General features: G+C 33.3%; 1 protein-coding gene across 2 annotated transcripts in view; it reads left to right on the top strand.

The window, feature by feature from the left end:
• LOC145245798 (disintegrin and metalloproteinase domain-containing protein 10-like) overlaps positions 1-19,106 on the top strand; it is a 317,331-nt gene that overhangs the window by 264,630 nt on the left and 33,595 nt on the right. For both annotated transcript variants that reach the window (XM_080107440.1, XM_080107441.1), the window contains 4 exons: positions 5,214-5,369; positions 12,258-12,404; positions 14,313-14,505; positions 16,779-16,951. In XM_080107440.1, the coding sequence (XP_079963566.1) occupies positions 5,214-5,369; positions 12,258-12,404; positions 14,313-14,505; positions 16,779-16,951 (669 nt within the window). The remainder of the gene's footprint in view (positions 1-5,213; positions 5,370-12,257; positions 12,405-14,312; positions 14,506-16,778; positions 16,952-19,106) is intronic.

Raw genomic sequence — 19,106 nt, 5'->3', positions numbered from 1 at the left:
TTCAAAGTTACCTGTCTGTTTATATGATTTGAATTATTTGGTCTACTGTTCCCATCAGGTCTGCAAGGTGCAGTGGTTAGAGTACTTGAAAAAATTCTCAGTGTGGATGATCGAAAATAAATTGTGAATTACTTACTAATCAGTCATAGGTGACAGAATGAGTGCATGTGCAGATTCCCTCAGTTCGACCAGATATACTTGGAGAAGGTCGAGGGTTATATTGACGGAAATGTTGTCATACTTAAGTTGAGAACGGTAGTCCAAAGAATTCAAATACAAATAACCAATCCTTATCTAAAAAATTCAGAGGCGTATTAATTTTCATTAATAGGAATTTGTTAATATGAATAATTATTAAATTTATCAAATAATTAGTTATTGTTTGATCTGCAAAACACAGAAACAAAATCTCTGTTTTTAAATGGTATATCAATTATCTGCATTGTGTTTTCTCCTGTAAAAGACTGACTCCAGTTGCATGATCACCTGGCTTGTTATAAGGATGACTATATTATGGGACCAATTTTCTAAAATAAAAATAAATAAATTAATAAAATTCAGTTTAAAACTTCTTGTTTTATTTATCTACTAGCATTTCAGCTTGGCGTTGCCCAGGTGTTTGGAGGTGTATGTTGAGCAAAAAAAAAAAAAAACGGTCAATTTTTTTTAACTTTGACCCCTTAACATTTATTGTTTTGGGCTTAAATCAAGTTATTAAGTTAGGTCCATGTCCAAAGAACCTATATCTAAAATTTCAATTGTTTAGATTCAAAATTGGCGGAGGAGTTTGGTAGAGTTCTCAAAGGTCAAATCATTAAACTTTGACCCTTTAACAGCCGAATTTCTGGCCGAAAACGGATTACAAAGATTTTCCCAAATCTCAATACCCTATATATCAAATTTCGAGTCTGTAGACTGAAAATTGACAGTTATTGCATAGGGAAATGTACACAGACACACACATACATACACATACGCATATACAGACACTTTCACTTTTATAGATATATAGACTAGCAGGCTACACTTAAATATGAAATTTTAATTTATGCAAATTTCGTGTTATTATAGAGCAAATTCTTGATTATTATATTGTACCCAATATATATAGTAATAGTTTCAAAAGTTCTTTAAAAAATAACTTTGGTGCGATCAGCTGGAATCAAAATTAGAACATTCAGTGCTCCATCCATATTCATTATTTAACAATTCAACCTTCATTGTTACTGTTATCGTCAGATGGATAAAAAAGGCTAAAAAATCAAGCAACTTCAAGCTAAAAATGTATGTGTACACATCCGCAGAGATTAATCGCCTGCTAAGATTTTTTTTTTCAAATTTCACACTGTAGCAGCTATTTTTATAGGCTAAAAACCAAATTGAGAGTATTCCTGTAGACCAAATATTCAGAGAGTTTTGTAGAGACATTTTGCACACCCACAAGCAATATCACTTATATATGAAAATATGCTCCTGTGCTAAAATGTTTTTATCGTAAATTCTACACAATTATGCATGACGTATGTAGAAACTATGCATAAAAAGAATTAAATGAAACCAATCATCTAATAAGAAGCCATAAAAATGAATAATTAATTAATGAATGCTTGTTTTTCAAAGGAATATGCAAATTAGCTAACCTTCATAGAATCGAGTATAATAAGTCTGTTTTAATAATTTTTAAATAGAAAAAGTAGGTATTATATATTTTATTTTTATTTTTTGGAGGCAGGGGATCCTTTGAGATGAGGTTTCATAATTTGTGGATTCATTCAAATTTTTTTTTTTTTTGCCAACCCTTATCCTCATCTTCATATATGTTGTTGTTTCACCAAACTTGAAGAAGGCCAGAGGATTAGTTGGTCGAAACCTGACGAAACAACAACTATGAAGATGAGAATAACAGTCTGGAAATGAATACAGCGAATGCAGGGTTTTAATATAAATGTCAAAGTGAGAAAAAACTCAACTTTATAGGTAATTTTTATTAATAAAATACAAACAAAAAAAAACTTTTAAATGTTTTTAAATCACTGGCTGCCTCGACTAACTAATGTAACTGGTTTAAATTCTAAAACTACTATTTGGATTTATTCAAGGCAGATTTGAAGTTTTTATTCCTAGCCCTGTGGATTAAATTACCTGTTTACTTAATGCTATTACTCATGCAAGAACGAGTGTAATGCTTAATATACCGCCGTAAATAAATTCCAATGTTGCTTGATGCAACTTCAAGAAGATTATGGTTACATAGATCGTAAAAAAAACAAAGATGCATTGCAAGGTTTTGAGGATGTGTTCCCATTTACTTGCCTCTCTTTGAGGGCAGAGTTAGACACAAGGTCAGTTTTTAATGTGGTGAGAGATCCAGCTTACCCCAACCACCCCAATGGCAGTATGGATGATAACAAAAATAAAAATTGCCTCAGTCTTGAAGGACTTCTCCTTCACTGATTGAGGATAGGAAAGATGAAATGTAGTATCAGAACAGATACTACACTTTGCTTGTACAATTTCTATTTTCTTTCTCTAACCCTTAAGCTTGTTAGTCAAATGGTCTAATATGACATCCACCTTAAGTGATCCCTCTTCTGAAATTCATTCTGCATGGGCCTAATTTTTCACTTTGTGCTTTTAGTATTTTATTCAGTTGCCCTGTGTTTGTTGTTTGATATTGCTTATGTAAACCTTAATTTCCAAAAAAAAAAAAAAATGTTATTAAAAATAAGCCACATAAAAACATAATATAGTTAAAACGTGGAACATTTTTTCTTTTTAATATAATCTGAAGATTTTATTTTTGGTATTAAAATTTTGTTCTCACTTTCACTTGTGAAAAATGTATAATCAATAACCATAATAATGGATTAGATATTTAAAAAAACTTTTTGGAATCCTTTGAGATGAGGCTTCATGATTTGTGCAATTTTTTTTTATACTATCATCTTCATCTTCATTGTTGTTTTTTCACCACATTTCGACCAACTTATCCTCTGGCCTTCTTCAGGTAGTTAACTGTGATAGTATAGGAATGCTGAGTCTTGTAATTTTATCCCCAGTCATTACTGCCTTCCATAGTTGTTGTTGTCTCACCACAGTTACAAGAGTCAGCATTCCTGTCTTGTTGCGGTTAATCATCTGAAGGAGGCCAGCGAAAACATAGTGAAACACCAACTATGAAGATGAGGATAACAGTCCGCGGAGAAAAAAAAAAAAAAAATTACACATAATAATAATGGAGTGTGTATGCATACACATACATCTTTCCATCCGATCATTACTATAACAGATGACAAAAGGTAGTAGGGGTGGGAAGGGTGATTACGATTCAGGTTTACATGAGGAATATCATGAAATAAACTATTTAGTCCACAGGGCAACTGAATAAACTAATAAAACCAGAATGTGCTTGTGAAACTAAAGCAAGGGGATAAACAAAAGCAACAAAGACAAAGAGATACACATTTGTTTATAATAATTATTACCTCCCCTTACAAGTTGAAATTGAAAAAAAAAAAAGGGGGAAAACAAATTAGTTTTTGTGCTGTATAATTCAGTTTCAAATAAATGCATTTTAGGTAAAAGCACGATTGCGTACTTATGTGTTTGAATAAAAAATTTTTTAAAAATTATGCAAGATGATATAATTACAAAAGGAAATAAAATTTATCAAATCATACAATTTTTATCATATTTGTTAATACTGAAAAGTTCTTAAAATCCAGGGGAGGTAAGTGTAATCAACGATTTTGACAAAATAATTGTAATTCTTGAAAATAGATATAAAATGGATTGCTAATATCTGTTTTTTGTTTAAAAAAAAAAGTTCTAGCTGATCTTTTAATCAATCATTTTTTTTGTATTATTTTGAATTTTTATTAATTTTGACATGTGTAAGTATGTAATAATGTTTTTAACTAAAATACATTTTTTGAACTAGAATTATACTACACAAACACCAATCGAGCAGTTTAACTCTGGTACATGATTATAAACATGTTCTCACACTTTCTCTCTAACCTATGCTTTTAGTCTTGTTAGCCAAGTCAGTGAGTGGCAAATATGCATTAAACCCAAAAGTCTCAAAACATGAAAACTGTTTAATTCCTCTACGTAGCAGCACATTTTCATGAAACTTAAAAATAAATTTAACTAAACATATGAGTTGCTTCAAAATGAATAATTTTTATTGTGCAATAACAAAGTTACTTTTTTTCAATCTTTGACTTTGTTTCACAATTTTTGAAACTAACATTGATTTTTTTTTATCATTCAGACAACTGTTCTCTTTCAAATGATGTAATTTGATTTCTTTCTGGAGAATCTATACAAAATTTCTAACTGAACCCATTATGTAATTCATAGGAGTAGATTATTCTTATTCCTTAAGAATTCTGCTTGGTCATGGCTGATGGAACAAAAATAATATCACCTCATGGATTAAATATATGATTTAGTTTGAAATAAGTTTGATGAGGTGCACTTAAAAATCAGATTAGTTGAAATGTAGTGAGAATAAAATCTTAAATTTGAACATTAGTTCAAATGATACAAACTAGATTTTTGTTTGAAAAAAAAAAATCCTGTTCATTTTTGGGTACTAAAGTTACTTTTTTATAATTGTACTATGTGTTAGTATTTTGATTTAGCCTTTTTTTCTTTCCTCAAATAAAAAAGAAAAATCTTTATATACTCGTGATGGAAAGGAAATAACCTACACAAAAAAAAAATAAAAAAATTGTAAATTGATCAATTAATTTTATTTAAAAAAAGAAAATTAACTTTCATGGTTAATAACCAAGGATCTTAGGATGCCATTTAAAAAATTGTTTGAAGTTATCACTGATTAACTTCCCTTGAAATAACTTTTGGGAAATACTTATTACGATGATGTACAAGGCTGATTTATGTCTATAAGTTTCCATTAATCGCTTGAAAATTTTTATTTATATGAATAAAACTACTTGATCAATTTATGTGATTTTTGGTATATGCTATTATCTTTGCATCACACCATAAAGATTTTTTTCTTTGCATCACACCATAAAGATTTTTTCTTTGCATCACACCATAAAGATTTTTTTTTCTTTTTAAATTTTTTTTTTTTATACTTCCTCCCTCACCTCCAAATTTTTACTATATGATGCTTTGACTGTGTTATTTGTTTTTGTAGCATTTTCAAAGAATTTTCTCTAATCTTTGTCATTCTGCAGGACATGGCACATGGTGATCATGCTAATAAATACTCTGAAGAATATAACAGCAGGGTTAAAAGGGGAACCACTAATTTGTTACGTAACAATACGTGCACGCTCTTTCTACAATCTGACCCTGAACTGTGGAAATACATGAGGAACACTCTTAAACTTGTAAGTATCCCCCTTTTTTTTTTTTTTTTTTTTTTTTTTTTTTTTATATATAGAGAAAAAGGTCTAGGGTACATGGGTGGGCTCGCGAACAATCTGATTGAGGTCATAGGCAATGGCAAAATCATGACAGAACCTCCCCTCATCATCTGTCTTATTTGAGTGAGTCAGCCATTCCACGTTATGGACATTGAAGTCACCACAGATGTGAATGTTAGCTGACGGATGTGAAGTGGATGTGGTCTATTTTCTCAGATATACTCTTAAAGATAGTAACTCTGCTGTTATGGGGCCGATAGAGGGCAAATATAAATGCAGTGGTGTAAGCAAGTGCAACCCGAAAGCACATATAAGGTAAATTAGGGTCTTCTCTGAAGATATCCCTGCCACACGGGAAGCCATCTTTAATGTAAGCATATATTCCATGCCCATGGCGATCTTGGGGGTCAGATTTAGATGTTAGAGTATCCGTTAATTATGAACTCATCTAGGGAAGTGGTCGGCCCTATTCTAGTTTCACTTAGGAAGAATATGTCCAGTTTCATCTCCTGTAATTGGGTTTCAACCTCTGGAAGGTTTGAACGTAGACCCCTGATGTTGGAGAAGGAGACATGGTAGTAGGGGTCTACATTGCAAGATGTGGTTCTAGGTTTATTCAAGTTTTTTTTCTGGAGATATTTCATGTCGAGGTTTTGGGATTTGTGGAACAGGTCGGCATACTTGGTTAGAGCAGGATAGAGAGGGAAAGTAAGAGAGAAAAGGACAGGAAAAATTTTTTATGTAGCATATGATAAGGTAAAGCCGTAACAATTACCCACTAGTATGGCATCGAGAGGCCCCACCAGAGATTACTGCATGGTCCTGAATCCATTCACCAAATTGCAATACAGCAGCCCAGTACTTTGCACCTGCTGATAGGACAGCTTCCTTAGTGGTTAATCCAAGGTTCGGGTCCCTGACTATCAGGAGGATAACGTCAGCCCAGACGAAACGTTTATCTCCAGCACCCTTACTAGTGACATGGCCACAAGGATAGACATAGAGACAGAAAAATTTCTGACATCTTAGACTACTGTTCACAAAATACTACCGACCTGAACAGCAGCTTTTCTTCACCCTTTGCCAGAAAAATCACTCATTTGAATGAGGACTGGGGGACAAAAAAGGAGAAGCGAGAGTTACTGGAGCTACTGATAACACATCCACTGCACTATCTACTCTCCATTTACAACAAAAAAAAAAAAAAAAAAAAGAAAAGTGGAATAGGTACGAGGGATTATTAATATCTATTTAGTATACGTCTGGTGCTCAATTATCAACGTAGGACGCTGTTTGAAGATAATCACCCTTCCCATATTAATGTGGGGATGTTTTTACCGTTATCTATCGAGTTTAAATCTTTGAACTTCATCTTATAATTAAAATCCAATAATGAACTTTTATTAATTTGTGAAGTCGGCTTAATTTTGTATTAATTTACATTTTTTGGAGTTTAGATAATAGTTCAAGGTTTTAATTTGGAAGGTTCTCGTTTTCATGGGTGACTTTTTTTTTTTTCGTTTTACATGTAACAAAACAATATTGGTTAATAGCATATTTGACAAAAAAGATTTCAGAACAAAAAAGGAAAAAGCAAGACAAGATAGGTAAAATTAAGTTCTGAGTTTTAAGTCAAAGCTGCAATAAGAAAAGAAAAAAAAATATTTGCAATACAAACATGTTAGCGGTAATAGCACAAAATAGATTTCAAAAAGTTATAGATAGAAAATATGAAAAAAATGAATATCAAACAAATTAATATTACTGAAGGCAATCTAAGTTACTCCTACCTAGATACGTTTTTTTTTTTTGTGTTTTTACTTATGAAAGTAGTGTAAAGTCAATGTTTGAATGAAAAAATAGTAGTCTCATTAGAGCCGTAGTCGAGCCTCAATAATCGCTCAAAAATCGAAAATTAAACAAAAATACTAGTAGAAACATGTCCCTTAGATGTTGGCAATCATGTAAAACTGTAATTCTTATCAGTATTTTAATTTTTGATTAATTATTGAGGCTCAACTATAGTCCTGAGACCATTTTGTTTTTGTTCTCACACAACACGTTATACACTAGTTTTTTTATTTTTATTTTTTATCATTTTTCTATTCAATTTTAACCCTAAACAAGGCACAGTGCCACTTTGAAGTAGGGGGCTACTATTGGGGACATAAGTTGCAGGGGTATTATGAAGGGAGATGAGTAGCAAGATGTCTGTTCACATTACACTTGAACTTCTGCATGTCAGTACAGTTGGGAAAGTAGAATCCTGGAAGGGAAGTCCAAAGTCTAGCAGTTCTCAGGAAGAAACTATTGGAGTAGAAGGTTTTCTTACATCTAGGGATCTCTATTGTGAAGGGGTGGGACTTAGCTGCTTGTCAGATGTGTCAGGGGTATTCACATCGAGGGGATACAGGTGCATGTAAGTCATCAGAGCATTCACCATTAAAGTACTTGTAGAACAGGCAGAGGGATGCAACATTTCATCGATGGGACAGAGGCTGAAGCCTAAATGACAGTTCAGGACCTATCAGGTTAGCGACTCTCTTTTGAACCCTGTCCAGAAGTAAGACAAGTAGCAGATGCACCAGCCCAAATGTGACAACATTACTCAATACATGGGCAAATGGTGGCCTTATAGAGGAACAGGATACTTTCAGGCGCAAGTAGTTTTTTAGCATGGTAAAGAGAGCCCACCTTCATCGAGCAACCTTGGTAATGCTCTCAATGTATCTATTCCAGTTCATGTTCCCTGTAAACATTAAGCCGAGGAGTTTAAAGGAAGTACTTTTGGGTAATGTGTCCTAGGCCATTGCTATTAGTGGTAGAGGTGGTTTCTTGTAATTATTGAAGGAAATAAGCTTAGTCTTAGCGGTATTTAATGTGACCATCCATTTTATTTTTAAGTAAAAAAAAAAAACATTTTGAAAAGTTAAAACACAAAAAACATATCCAGGTAGGTAGAGAAGTAACTTATCTTGCATTTGGTACCATTTATTTGTTACATTTTTTTTTTTCACTCCTTTTTTTGTTTTGTTGGCTATTTTAATAAATGCCTCAAATTAAAAAAAAAAATTCCCCCTCCCCCCTCAAGCATATTCTCACTAAAGCACAAGAGATTAATGTGATAAAGGTTAGATTTACAGAGAGGCGACCTAGGTGGGGAGTTGAGCAGCAAGATGTTTGTACATTTAAATTTATGCATGTTGGTTCAGCAAAGTTAAATAGTGAGGAAATTCCAAAGGCAAGCAATCGGACGAAAAAAAAAATCATTGGAGCAGAAAATCTTCTGACACCTATGCACATCTACAATGAAGGGGTGAGATTTTGTAGCTAGTCAGGTGAGTCGGGGGTCATTATGTTGAAAGAATACATATGCATTAAGTTCATTAATGCCCATTCCATAGAAGTACTTGTAAAACAGACAGGAATGCAACACTGTTGATGTGACAGAGGTGGGAGCTTGGCATACAGTGTGGGGCCCGATTAGAATTTTATTTATTTTTTAACCTGTCCAAATGGGAGGGACTAATGTTTGGTACACCTGTAGCAGCAATGCTCTATGCATGGGCGAATAGTGGCTTTATAGAAATATAGGATACTGGCAAGTGTGAGAAAGTTTTCTCACCTGGCAGAGAGATCCTACCTTTTTTTGTAGCCTACTTTGCAGCATCTTCTATGTACTTATTCTACTTTATGTTAACTGAAAATTCCAGGTGAAGTAGTTTAAATGATGGACTTTCATGATGAACATTATTGACCATGATAATCTTTGGTTGGAAAAGTTTCTTATATTTGTTAAAGGAAAGCTGCATTGTCTTGGTAGAATCAAATGTAACCATTTTTGACCCCAGTCTATTACAGACTGGAGATTATTTCCTCAGGATTCAGCCATTGGCTTGCCTGTGTGGACATTTAATTTGCTTTCATGCCTGGAATTGAGCTTGGTTTCATCAGCAAATACACCATATACATATAGTAGAGGAAGACTAACAATGACCTTTCTGTGCAAATAGGATAGTAGAGAGCAGAAAAGGGCATTGCCCACCAGATTTCAAGATTGGTTTTGTATCATGTCAAGACAGGAAAGGGTGTTCTGAGCAGCACCTCCCTAGATGTGACAACATCGCACCATCTTAGGACGTCATTAAAATGCAGAAAAATAATTAAAAAAAAAAAAATAATAAATCTGTGATCAATTTTATTTTTCCAGTTGTACAATGAACTATGGACATAAAAAGGGTTGGTTCATTTTCTAAGGAAGTAAATTGTGTTATAGTGCAATTAATTTATTAAATAAATCATTATTTCTAAATCTGATTTTTAAAAGTTTGGTTTATTTCAATAAATAATGTATAAGTTTCATAAGTGTTTCGTTTGACATGAAAAGAGTTAAAAAAAAAAAAAAAAGAAAAAGAAAAAAAAAAGAATCACTCTGGTTGGATTTTGGACCACATACCTTTTAATTAACACGTTTACCCAAAGAGCATCACACTTTAAGAAAAATTGATCTTTAATCGAAAATAGAATCTGACAGAATGGCAATCATCTTGTATGTAAACAGATGTTAACTATTTTATGTTTCTAAAAGTTGTTTAGAGATTCCAGGAATTTGTGGGAAAATATAGATAATAGCATAAGAAATTACAGTGGCGCGTCTTAGATAAAAAAGTAATTTATTATGGCTTGGCTTTATAGACATATGCTTTTCAAATTGATATGCAAATAGGTATGACGCGCACACATACAAACATTCATCAATAATGCACTAGTTATTTGCCCTTGGTGTAGTTTCCAATTTATCCGACAGGTGGCGTCTCTACTTCCTGCTTCACATTCTCTATCTCTATTTCCGTTCTCTACCTATCTCTTTTCTGCTCAAATCATGAATGTACGGACGTACATTTCGTGTGCCTTGACAGGTGTAACCTTCATTTTAAGGTAAGATGACACATATACATTAACAAGCTTATGTGAACACTGTATACGCAACAAACATACAGCAAACGTTACAAGTTAATAAGCATGCTTATGCGTGTACACTCACACACACACACACACACTCTTGTATTTACCTTTTTGTTTAATAAAACATTCTTTATATACACAGATTCGACATTTTGGTTTTATTATTCTGAGGTTGGAGTCGTCATATTTCATTACAGTGGTGACCTTTCAACGTAAGAGTCAGACAGAAACTATGACCTCCAATATTTTGTTTTACCCTCTGACTAAAATATTAAAACGGACAATCCGATTGTTTTCTTGTTTTGTGGTCAAGTGCAATACTAGTAAAAAAAATATGTACAAGTTCGTTTTAATTTTCTGTGATGCGGAACACACCTCACCCTTTTAAAAATTTTTTAATCTTTTTTCATCCGGAAAAAAGGGCTGATATTGGGTCAAAAAAGAAAAATTGGCACGTGAGGGGGGGGGGTAATCAGATTTTTATCTGTTTGTCGACTGTTTTGCGACTGCACATGCAAGGTCATGAAACATGACAGTTTTCTTATGTTAAGTATGAATTTGTTTGAAAACACTTTTTAAAGATCATGTCAAGTTGGCTTAATGGTTATCGTACTTGACTCCCTATTTCGATCTCAGCTCGAGTATTATTTCTTTTATTTTATTTAATTTTTTTTTAAAGGAATTTAACGTTATGTTTTATAACTAATATTTCTGTTTATAATAAATAAGAATGCTGTATGAATTACAATATAATATTTATTTGCCTGGGCAATATAGGGCAGTCTGCTAGTTGTTGATCAAAGAGAAATTTTTGTCTTCATCTGGTTCCATAACTTTTAACTGCAAACTATGGCAGAAACACTAGAGGAAGACCTCCAATCTGTAGTGGAATGTGGACGGACAAAAATGGATGATCACATTCAATACTGCCAAGACTAAGCTTGTTTCCTTCAATAATTACAAAAAACCTTCTCAACCACTAATAGCTATGGCTAAAGGTACATTACCTGAAAGTACTTTGTTCAAACTCCTCGGCTTAACGTTCTCAGGGAATATGAGTTGGAACAGATATAGCGAGAGCATTGCCAAGGCTGCTAGGAAGAAGGTGAGCTTTCTCAACCATGTTAGAAAGTTACTTAGGCCTGAAAGTATCCTGTACCTCTATAAGACCACCATTCGCCCATGTATGGAGTATTGTTGCCACATTTGCTACTAGTCTTTCCAGTCGTGGACAGTATTCAAAAGAAGGTTTCTAACCTGATAGGTACTGAACGGTCATCTAGGCTTTAACCTCTGTCCCACCGATGAAATGTTGCATCCCTCTGCCTGTTTTGCAAGTATTTCAATGGTGGATGCTCCGACGAACTACAAACTCTTGCAGCCCCTCAACGTAAATACCCTCCGTCAAACCCGACAAGCGGCAAAGTCCCACGCCTACACAGTAGAGATCCCTAGATGTAAAAATCTGTCTATACTAATAGTTTCTTCCTCAGAACTGCTAGACTCTCAAATTCTCTTCCGGTTTCCTGCTTTCCCAACTGTACTGACATGCAGAAGTTCAAATGTAATGTAAACAGACATCTTGCTGCTGAACTCGCTACATAATGTCCCTTTAACTTACATCAAAGTGACACTGTGCCTGGTTTGGGGTGAAAATGTAGTAATAAAAAAAAATGTCCAACATAAACAAATTCCTGACAAATCGCCCCCTTAAGTAAGACACTTTATCAAATCTCAAATACTAATGATTACTACAATACTATCTCATTGATTACTGTATACGCAATAACCCTTATCCCTGAGTGGCCTCCGGCCCTTAATAAGTGGTGACCTCCATGTAAAAAAAACAAACATTACAACTTATATTTTTGTTTTGTCTATTTTCAGAATCCGACAAGAGCAAAAGATGAAATCTTGGGATTATTTTCTAATCATGTCAATGCCATAAAGACCATCTATGGAGATACAAATTTCACCACATATGATGGATCAATGAGTTACGTAGGAGTAAGCTTTGTAGTCCAGCGTACCACAGTGAGTAACTTTCATAAGACTATATATATATATATATATAATCTCCATCCATTATTTTTTTTAATTGTTTTTTTTTTTTTGTTTTAATGTTTTGACGTTATCAAATTTTTCTATCTATAAGAGTCCTGAATTCAGAAATCCATTGGAAGAACATGTATTATTATACCAAAACTGAGTTAATCAATGTAGGTTTATCCAAAGACTTTTTTCTATATATTTTAATCACATGCGTGTACACACACACACACACACACACTCTCTCTCTCTCATTTTTACCTCTAAAATGACAATCAATCCATCACATTAACAGTACATGTTAAAATATGAGTTCTGGGATTGAGTTATGTCTGAAAAGAAACCTTACATTTTAATTGTTCTAATAAGCTGTAATTTGTAATTATTAAGTCACCATCTCTCAATGCATGTGGCTTGTCAATACATTATCTATTACTTTCGCTTCCATTTCTCTGCCTCTATTAACAGCCAAAGGTAATAAAGAACTGAATAAAATGAATAGAGTAATTTATTATAAACAAAAAGACATATCATCGCTATTTTAACCTTTTTTTTTTTTTTTTAATGGGAATCGCTCCAGAAAAGGCATGAAGCCGTTTAATATAAAGGATCTATTTTATCCTGTAGTTGGAAAAGAGAAATAAAGAGTGAGCAGAAAGAGGCTAATTTATTTATTTATATATATATATATATATATATATAGAGAGAGAGAGAGAGAGAGGAATAGTAGACCAAAACATTGTGAAGCAACAACTAGAAGATGAGGATAATAGTCAACAAACAAACAAATATATAAACTGTTCATCTCAAAAGGATTCCAATAATAAAAAATAATATGAAATAGTTGTTGCAGAAAGTCTGTGGCTGTGATTGCCACCATGATTGCTCTGGCACTTAATCATAACTATATTTATGGTCTCCGGAAGTGTCCAGCTATACACAAAAAGGATAGATCAACATTAAAACATAACAATACCACAGATTAGAAGAACTTTCTTTCCTTCCTTTGTGCCGAGTATCAAACCGAATTTAATGAACAGAATTTCTTTCCAAGAACTTACAATCTATGGAACACATTACCATGAGGCTGCTTTCCTGCAAACTATAACAGGGTTGTCTTCAAATCCAATGTCAACAAATATTTCAAATCTGGTCCATTCCATTCATCCTTTTCAGTCTTATAATATTCTTCAATATGGCATGTTGACATGCCACGTCTCACCAGATCACTGAAGTTAAGCAATGATGAGCCTGCCCAGTACTAGATGGGTAACCATTTGGAAATACCAAGCCCTGTATAGGGTGACAGGGTGGGAAACCTTTGGACAAAGTTGAGTACTCACTTAGCACTCCCTGAGCAGGGTACGTGGTCAGGTGATGAATGAACTGTTGAGTAGTTTGATGGTTTCTTCTGGAATTGGTCAACTCTTCGTTGTGTTAGTCAAATGATACTGATTGGGGTAGAATGCACGAGAATTGCCGCTATAGCAAGTAATTGCAACCTGCTGTAGGTTCGATGCTGCTAAGAGCATCATGGTGAAAACGGTCTGATTGCAGGGGAGCCTGATAAGCCATGATCATTGATGTCTGCGAAAAACGGGCATGATACCTGAAGAAGAACGTTTTTCATCATTTGAATGACAATCAATCCATCACATTAAGCATTATCCCTGAGTAGTTTGTATCCTTGATAAGTGATGATTCCTTACAAAAAAGAAAAAAAGTAAATATCATAGATGTTTTGTAATAACACAAAGCTTTGCTAATTTAAAAAATTACATTAAAGATTTGAACTACAATGTATTTTTCTGTGTTTTTTGGATTGTTTTTTTACTTATTGATTTATTTGTCTAGTTATTCTTATTGATCTATTTCATTTATTTTCTCCTTTAGATAATGACAGAAGAAACTGAAAAATGTGGTTTCCCTGGTGCTAGCCCCTTTTGTTCACCTAATATTGATGTGAGTAATTTCCTGAATCAGAACTCCTTGACCTCCCACGATGATTTCTGCCTAGCATACATATTCACCTACCGCGACTTTAATGGTGGCACCTTAGGATTGGCCTGGGTTGGATCTCCTAACAGTAAGTATCGACAATTGAGCTAATATGAAAAAAAAATCTATCGCAATTGAACCCGATATTACCATTTTTATTTTTAAAAAATTCTATGCTTTACAATTTTCAAGTTTGTAAATAAAATGAAATAAAACATTATTTTTGCGCAGTTTGTGAATGTTCTCCGCAGATGCAGACATCACATATTTAAAAGTTTATTCTAGAGAAGTTTTTTTTTGTTTCTTCAATATTGTAGCAAAATTCAAAAATTGGTCAAACCAATAGTATTGATTGAATTCTCATATCACAATAAAACATTCAAAACTTGCGAAAATCGATAAGGTAGAAAATAAATTATTAATGAAAACAATTTTCAAAGACAATTAGTGAAAATAAAGTTTTGCTAAATTGGCCAAAGATTTTTAGTTTTCAGAAAAAGATTTACCTCCCTTTACAATTCGAACTATCCAGTTTCTTTTTTTGGCAAAACTCAATTTTCACTAATTGTCTTCGAAAACTATTTTCATTAATAAATAATTTTCTACCTTATCGTTTTTCATAATTTTTGGATATGTTCACTACTCTGATATGACAGTTCAATAGATACCATTGTGTTACATGAAATTCAATATTTCAATTTTTCAATTTCACTACAATAACAAAGAATACCCGTTTTTCGTCTTGATATAGACTTTTTTTCAATGACATTCAACGAGAAAATAAAAAAACAAATGGCATAATACATGATATAGTGTTGAAAATAATTTCCAATATAAAATTAGGGTAAATATGAAGATTAGGTTGTAGGTAAAAACTATACATATATATTTAAATTGACAAGTTGAAAATATTGGAGTAAAAATCAATTTAGTATTAATGGGGGGGGGGCACTTTAACACTTTTTGAATTAATACATCTGCTTCTTTTTAAATATAATGACATGATCGATAAAGAAAGTCAAATGGAAAATGAGGTGTCGCAAAAAGAAGTAAAGCAACTTTAGCAACTTTTTTCATTACATTCTTGGACAAACATATGATAGTGTTGGTCATGAATTCTATAGTCATTTGGTTTGTCGTGGGGACGTCTCTTCAACTGTTGTTACATCCTGTGAATGGCAACCAGCTCCTCAGGTGTTTAAACGATATGAACATAGATGATGGACTTTGTTGCATCCAAGATGAATCCTTAGCGTTGACTTTAGTTGATTAGGGTAGACTACATCTGCTGATAGGTTTCTTCTTGGACTGGAATTGAACACTTGTACAAAATAAATGACAAGACATATTTTTTTTTATAAAAATAGAATTATTTTTATTCTAATAATTAAAAGGAGCATATTGATTGTAGACCCACACCTGCATTGGCCGGTACAAAACTGCTATGAGCACTGAGGGCACGTGGCCAGTCTTGTTCAGAGTCTTAGCTTCAACTGTATACAAACAATTCAGAACAGAACCACTGTCAATCTCAAAAGTTGACAGGCCTGATATTTTATATATCTGTGCCAGCCTGTTTATGCGCACCTCCTCACAAGTATGTGACAAGTCTGGCACAAGGTTCACTCTGCGAGAAGCCTCCAGACCCCACAAAAGGGAGATTCTTCATTGTGTCACACATACAGATAGCACAAATATAGATTACTACATTGCCTGGATTTTTTTTCCTTCTCTTTTCATTTATTTAGCAATATATGTTGGAGCAATTAGGCCTCAAGGACCCCAGAAAAAATAAATTTTTCCTTACAAAAAAAAATCGAGCTCACGGAAAACCAAACAACTCCAGTTCAATATCTATTTGATTATGAATACCGTGTGTGTCTAAAATTTCCATATGCATATTGGCTCCCTGGAATCGACTACTACTTGAAGTTGTCACTGCACCAGCAACGGATTAGTTCAAGATGAAGTTGGACAGGTGCTGGTTAACTGATTTTTTTGGTGTCCTCGGAAGCATGTATCAATAACTAACCCTTTCTCAATATCAAACATGGCAACTTATACACCTGAAAAAAGTCAGAGGTTATATTGACCGATGAAGATGAGAATAATAGTTCGATTATGACGTTTATATATTTTTTTGAGATGAGGTTTGAGAATTATTTTTTGTATTATTTGGACTATTGTTCTCAACTTATTTGTTTTTTTTTTTCACATTTTGGCCATCTGTCTTCAGGTGCATTCACAGTGGATGTTATCGATAGTCCAAACAATCTATTAATAATATAAACTTGTGTTATTGAGTTTTCATAATCCCTACCCTAACCCTCATTTGTAATTCCCCTTTTGTAACATTCTTAGAAGCTGCTGGCGGCATCTGTGAGAAGTACCAGTCCTTCCCCGAGGGAACGAGAAAGGTGAAGAAAAGCTTGAACACTGGGATCCTCACTCTGGTCAATTTTCGCAAGCGTGTCCCGCCCAAAGTGTCCCAGTTAACATTCGCCCATGAAGTTGGACACAACTTTGGATCTCCGGTATGTTGTTAATTTATAAATAACAATTCTTTCATGTGTGTGTGAATGCATATAAAGTGTGCCTCAATACAAATCTGGATATACTGAGGTTGCTTGTGTCTACATTTTTTAACACCATTTGAGAGATTCCTCAGTTTTGTGCAAGCTGTATGCAAGTATAATCTCAGCATATGCGTAGCTGACATTCTTATAAGAAAGTATGTTCTGAATTTGTCCACCATGCTCATGTACATTTGAGTTAACAATCCTCATGTGTGGTGCTGATTTATATTTCAAAATAATCGGTTCACTTATATAACATGATGCTTGTGTATGTGATATTCATGGTGTTTCATAATGAACTATCTATTTTGTGCTAATTTATATTTTAAAATAGATGGTTCATTCTGGACATCTTGTGTGTATGTGTGTAACTGGAATTTTACTTTTCCATGATCTGATGGGTTTTTCTGCAAGCTTTAATTGACCCTGGATATCTATAATTCTGTTTTCCCATTCCTTATGGATTACCAATGGATTTTCAATGGACTCATTTTGGATTTATCCTGTGCTGGGTTTACTTTATTATTCATTGGATTTTTACCATATCCTTTTTCTCCCCTTTTTTTTTTTTGTTTTCTGCATCTCCTTGAATTCCTATAAACTGTCACTAACTGTTTAATAACTTTTTTGATGCAACTATGATTAATTTCTATATTTGTACTTTTAATGCATTAACCTTCAAAATTTATTGCATATTTTGCAAACCTATTTCCTCTGATGAGAAGAATTGCATTTTTCTAAACTCGAAAGAATAAGGTCTTTCTTGTTTATTTGTATTCCTTGTCAGGTAATTAAAATTTTGTATACTTTCCTTACAGATTTATGTTCTTTTGAAAATTTATTCAAATTTTCAAAAATAAGATTTTTCTATATATATATAAAAAGTAGCTGATAGTTTTTTTTTTTTTTTTTTTTACATAGGCATCACCACATTATCAAGGCCCAGAGGCCACTCAAGGATAAGGGTTAAAGAGTGTACAGTAGAAATTGGTCAATATAGTAATCATTAGTAATGAAAATTTGGTAAATTTGATAACTTATATGGAACGGCTCATCAAGAACTTATTTACATTAGACTTGAACACAACCATATTGTAGTCGGCCGGAAAGCAGGAAAACGGAAGACAATTCCACAGGCGTGCAGTTCTAAGAAAGAAGCTTTGTTCATGGAATCTACGTTTAGGTTTAGGCACAGATAAAGAGTGGGGGAAATTATTGATAGTGTTTACAGCTAGACGAGTGTTTCTTGTGAAAGTTTGGGGAGGGGGGACCATAGATTGAAGCTCAGTTGAACACTTTCCATGAAAATAACGATACATCAGAGACAAACTCGCAACATCTCTTCTGTGAGATAGAGGTTGCAAGGAGGAGAAAAGGACATCTCCTACGAGGCTACGAAGTCTATTTTGAACTCTATGGAAGTTTTAAAAGCCAAAAATAATGCGGAAAGGACCGGAATCACAAGAGTAAAGAAAAGGAAAACAAACAAACAAATAGATATGATATATATATTATATATATATTATTAGATGTCACATTGATATCTTAAGCTTAGCAAATAATTTGGACTTGTTCTTAAAATAGAACATCTGGCCTATCCATTTCTGCTTTTAATGTTTAACATTTTTTATTTCATTTTATTTTCATTGCCCAATGGAAGCATATGAAGATTTTCCCTCTCGTCAGGAGACCAATAACAGCTCCTTCACTTAGTGGAAAAATCTGCTAGCACGCTTTAAGGATGCCACCTTCAATTTTGAAATTTATTCATATTTACCACTGAATCATCGCTAATTCTACTATACTACTTTATGTACATTTCTACATCCGACCAAACAATGTTTCCTTGAGATTGTACCATATTTTTCTATTTTCCTTTGAGCCTGGACTCCATATGGAATATCTTTTTTCACCTATATATTTTTGCATTATTATTAACTTTCATACAAATATGACTTTCATAATTTGTGTGCTAACCAGCAAAATGTATAGCTTGCCTATGAATATAATTTTGCTAACTACTTTCTTCTGAGGATAAGAGCCATTCTTTAAAACTTCATGGAATAAGAGAAATTTAAATTTTTGTATTTTTTGTTGAATAATAAATTATTGT

The sequence above is a fragment of the Euprymna scolopes genome, chromosome 23, assembly GCF_053919585.1.
Source record: "Euprymna scolopes isolate OS-2025 chromosome 23, ASM5391958v1, whole genome shotgun sequence".
NCBI classification, from domain to species: Eukaryota; Metazoa; Mollusca; class Cephalopoda; order Sepiida; family Sepiolidae; genus Euprymna; species Euprymna scolopes.
This window is presented reverse-complemented; position numbering and strand designations above follow the sequence as displayed.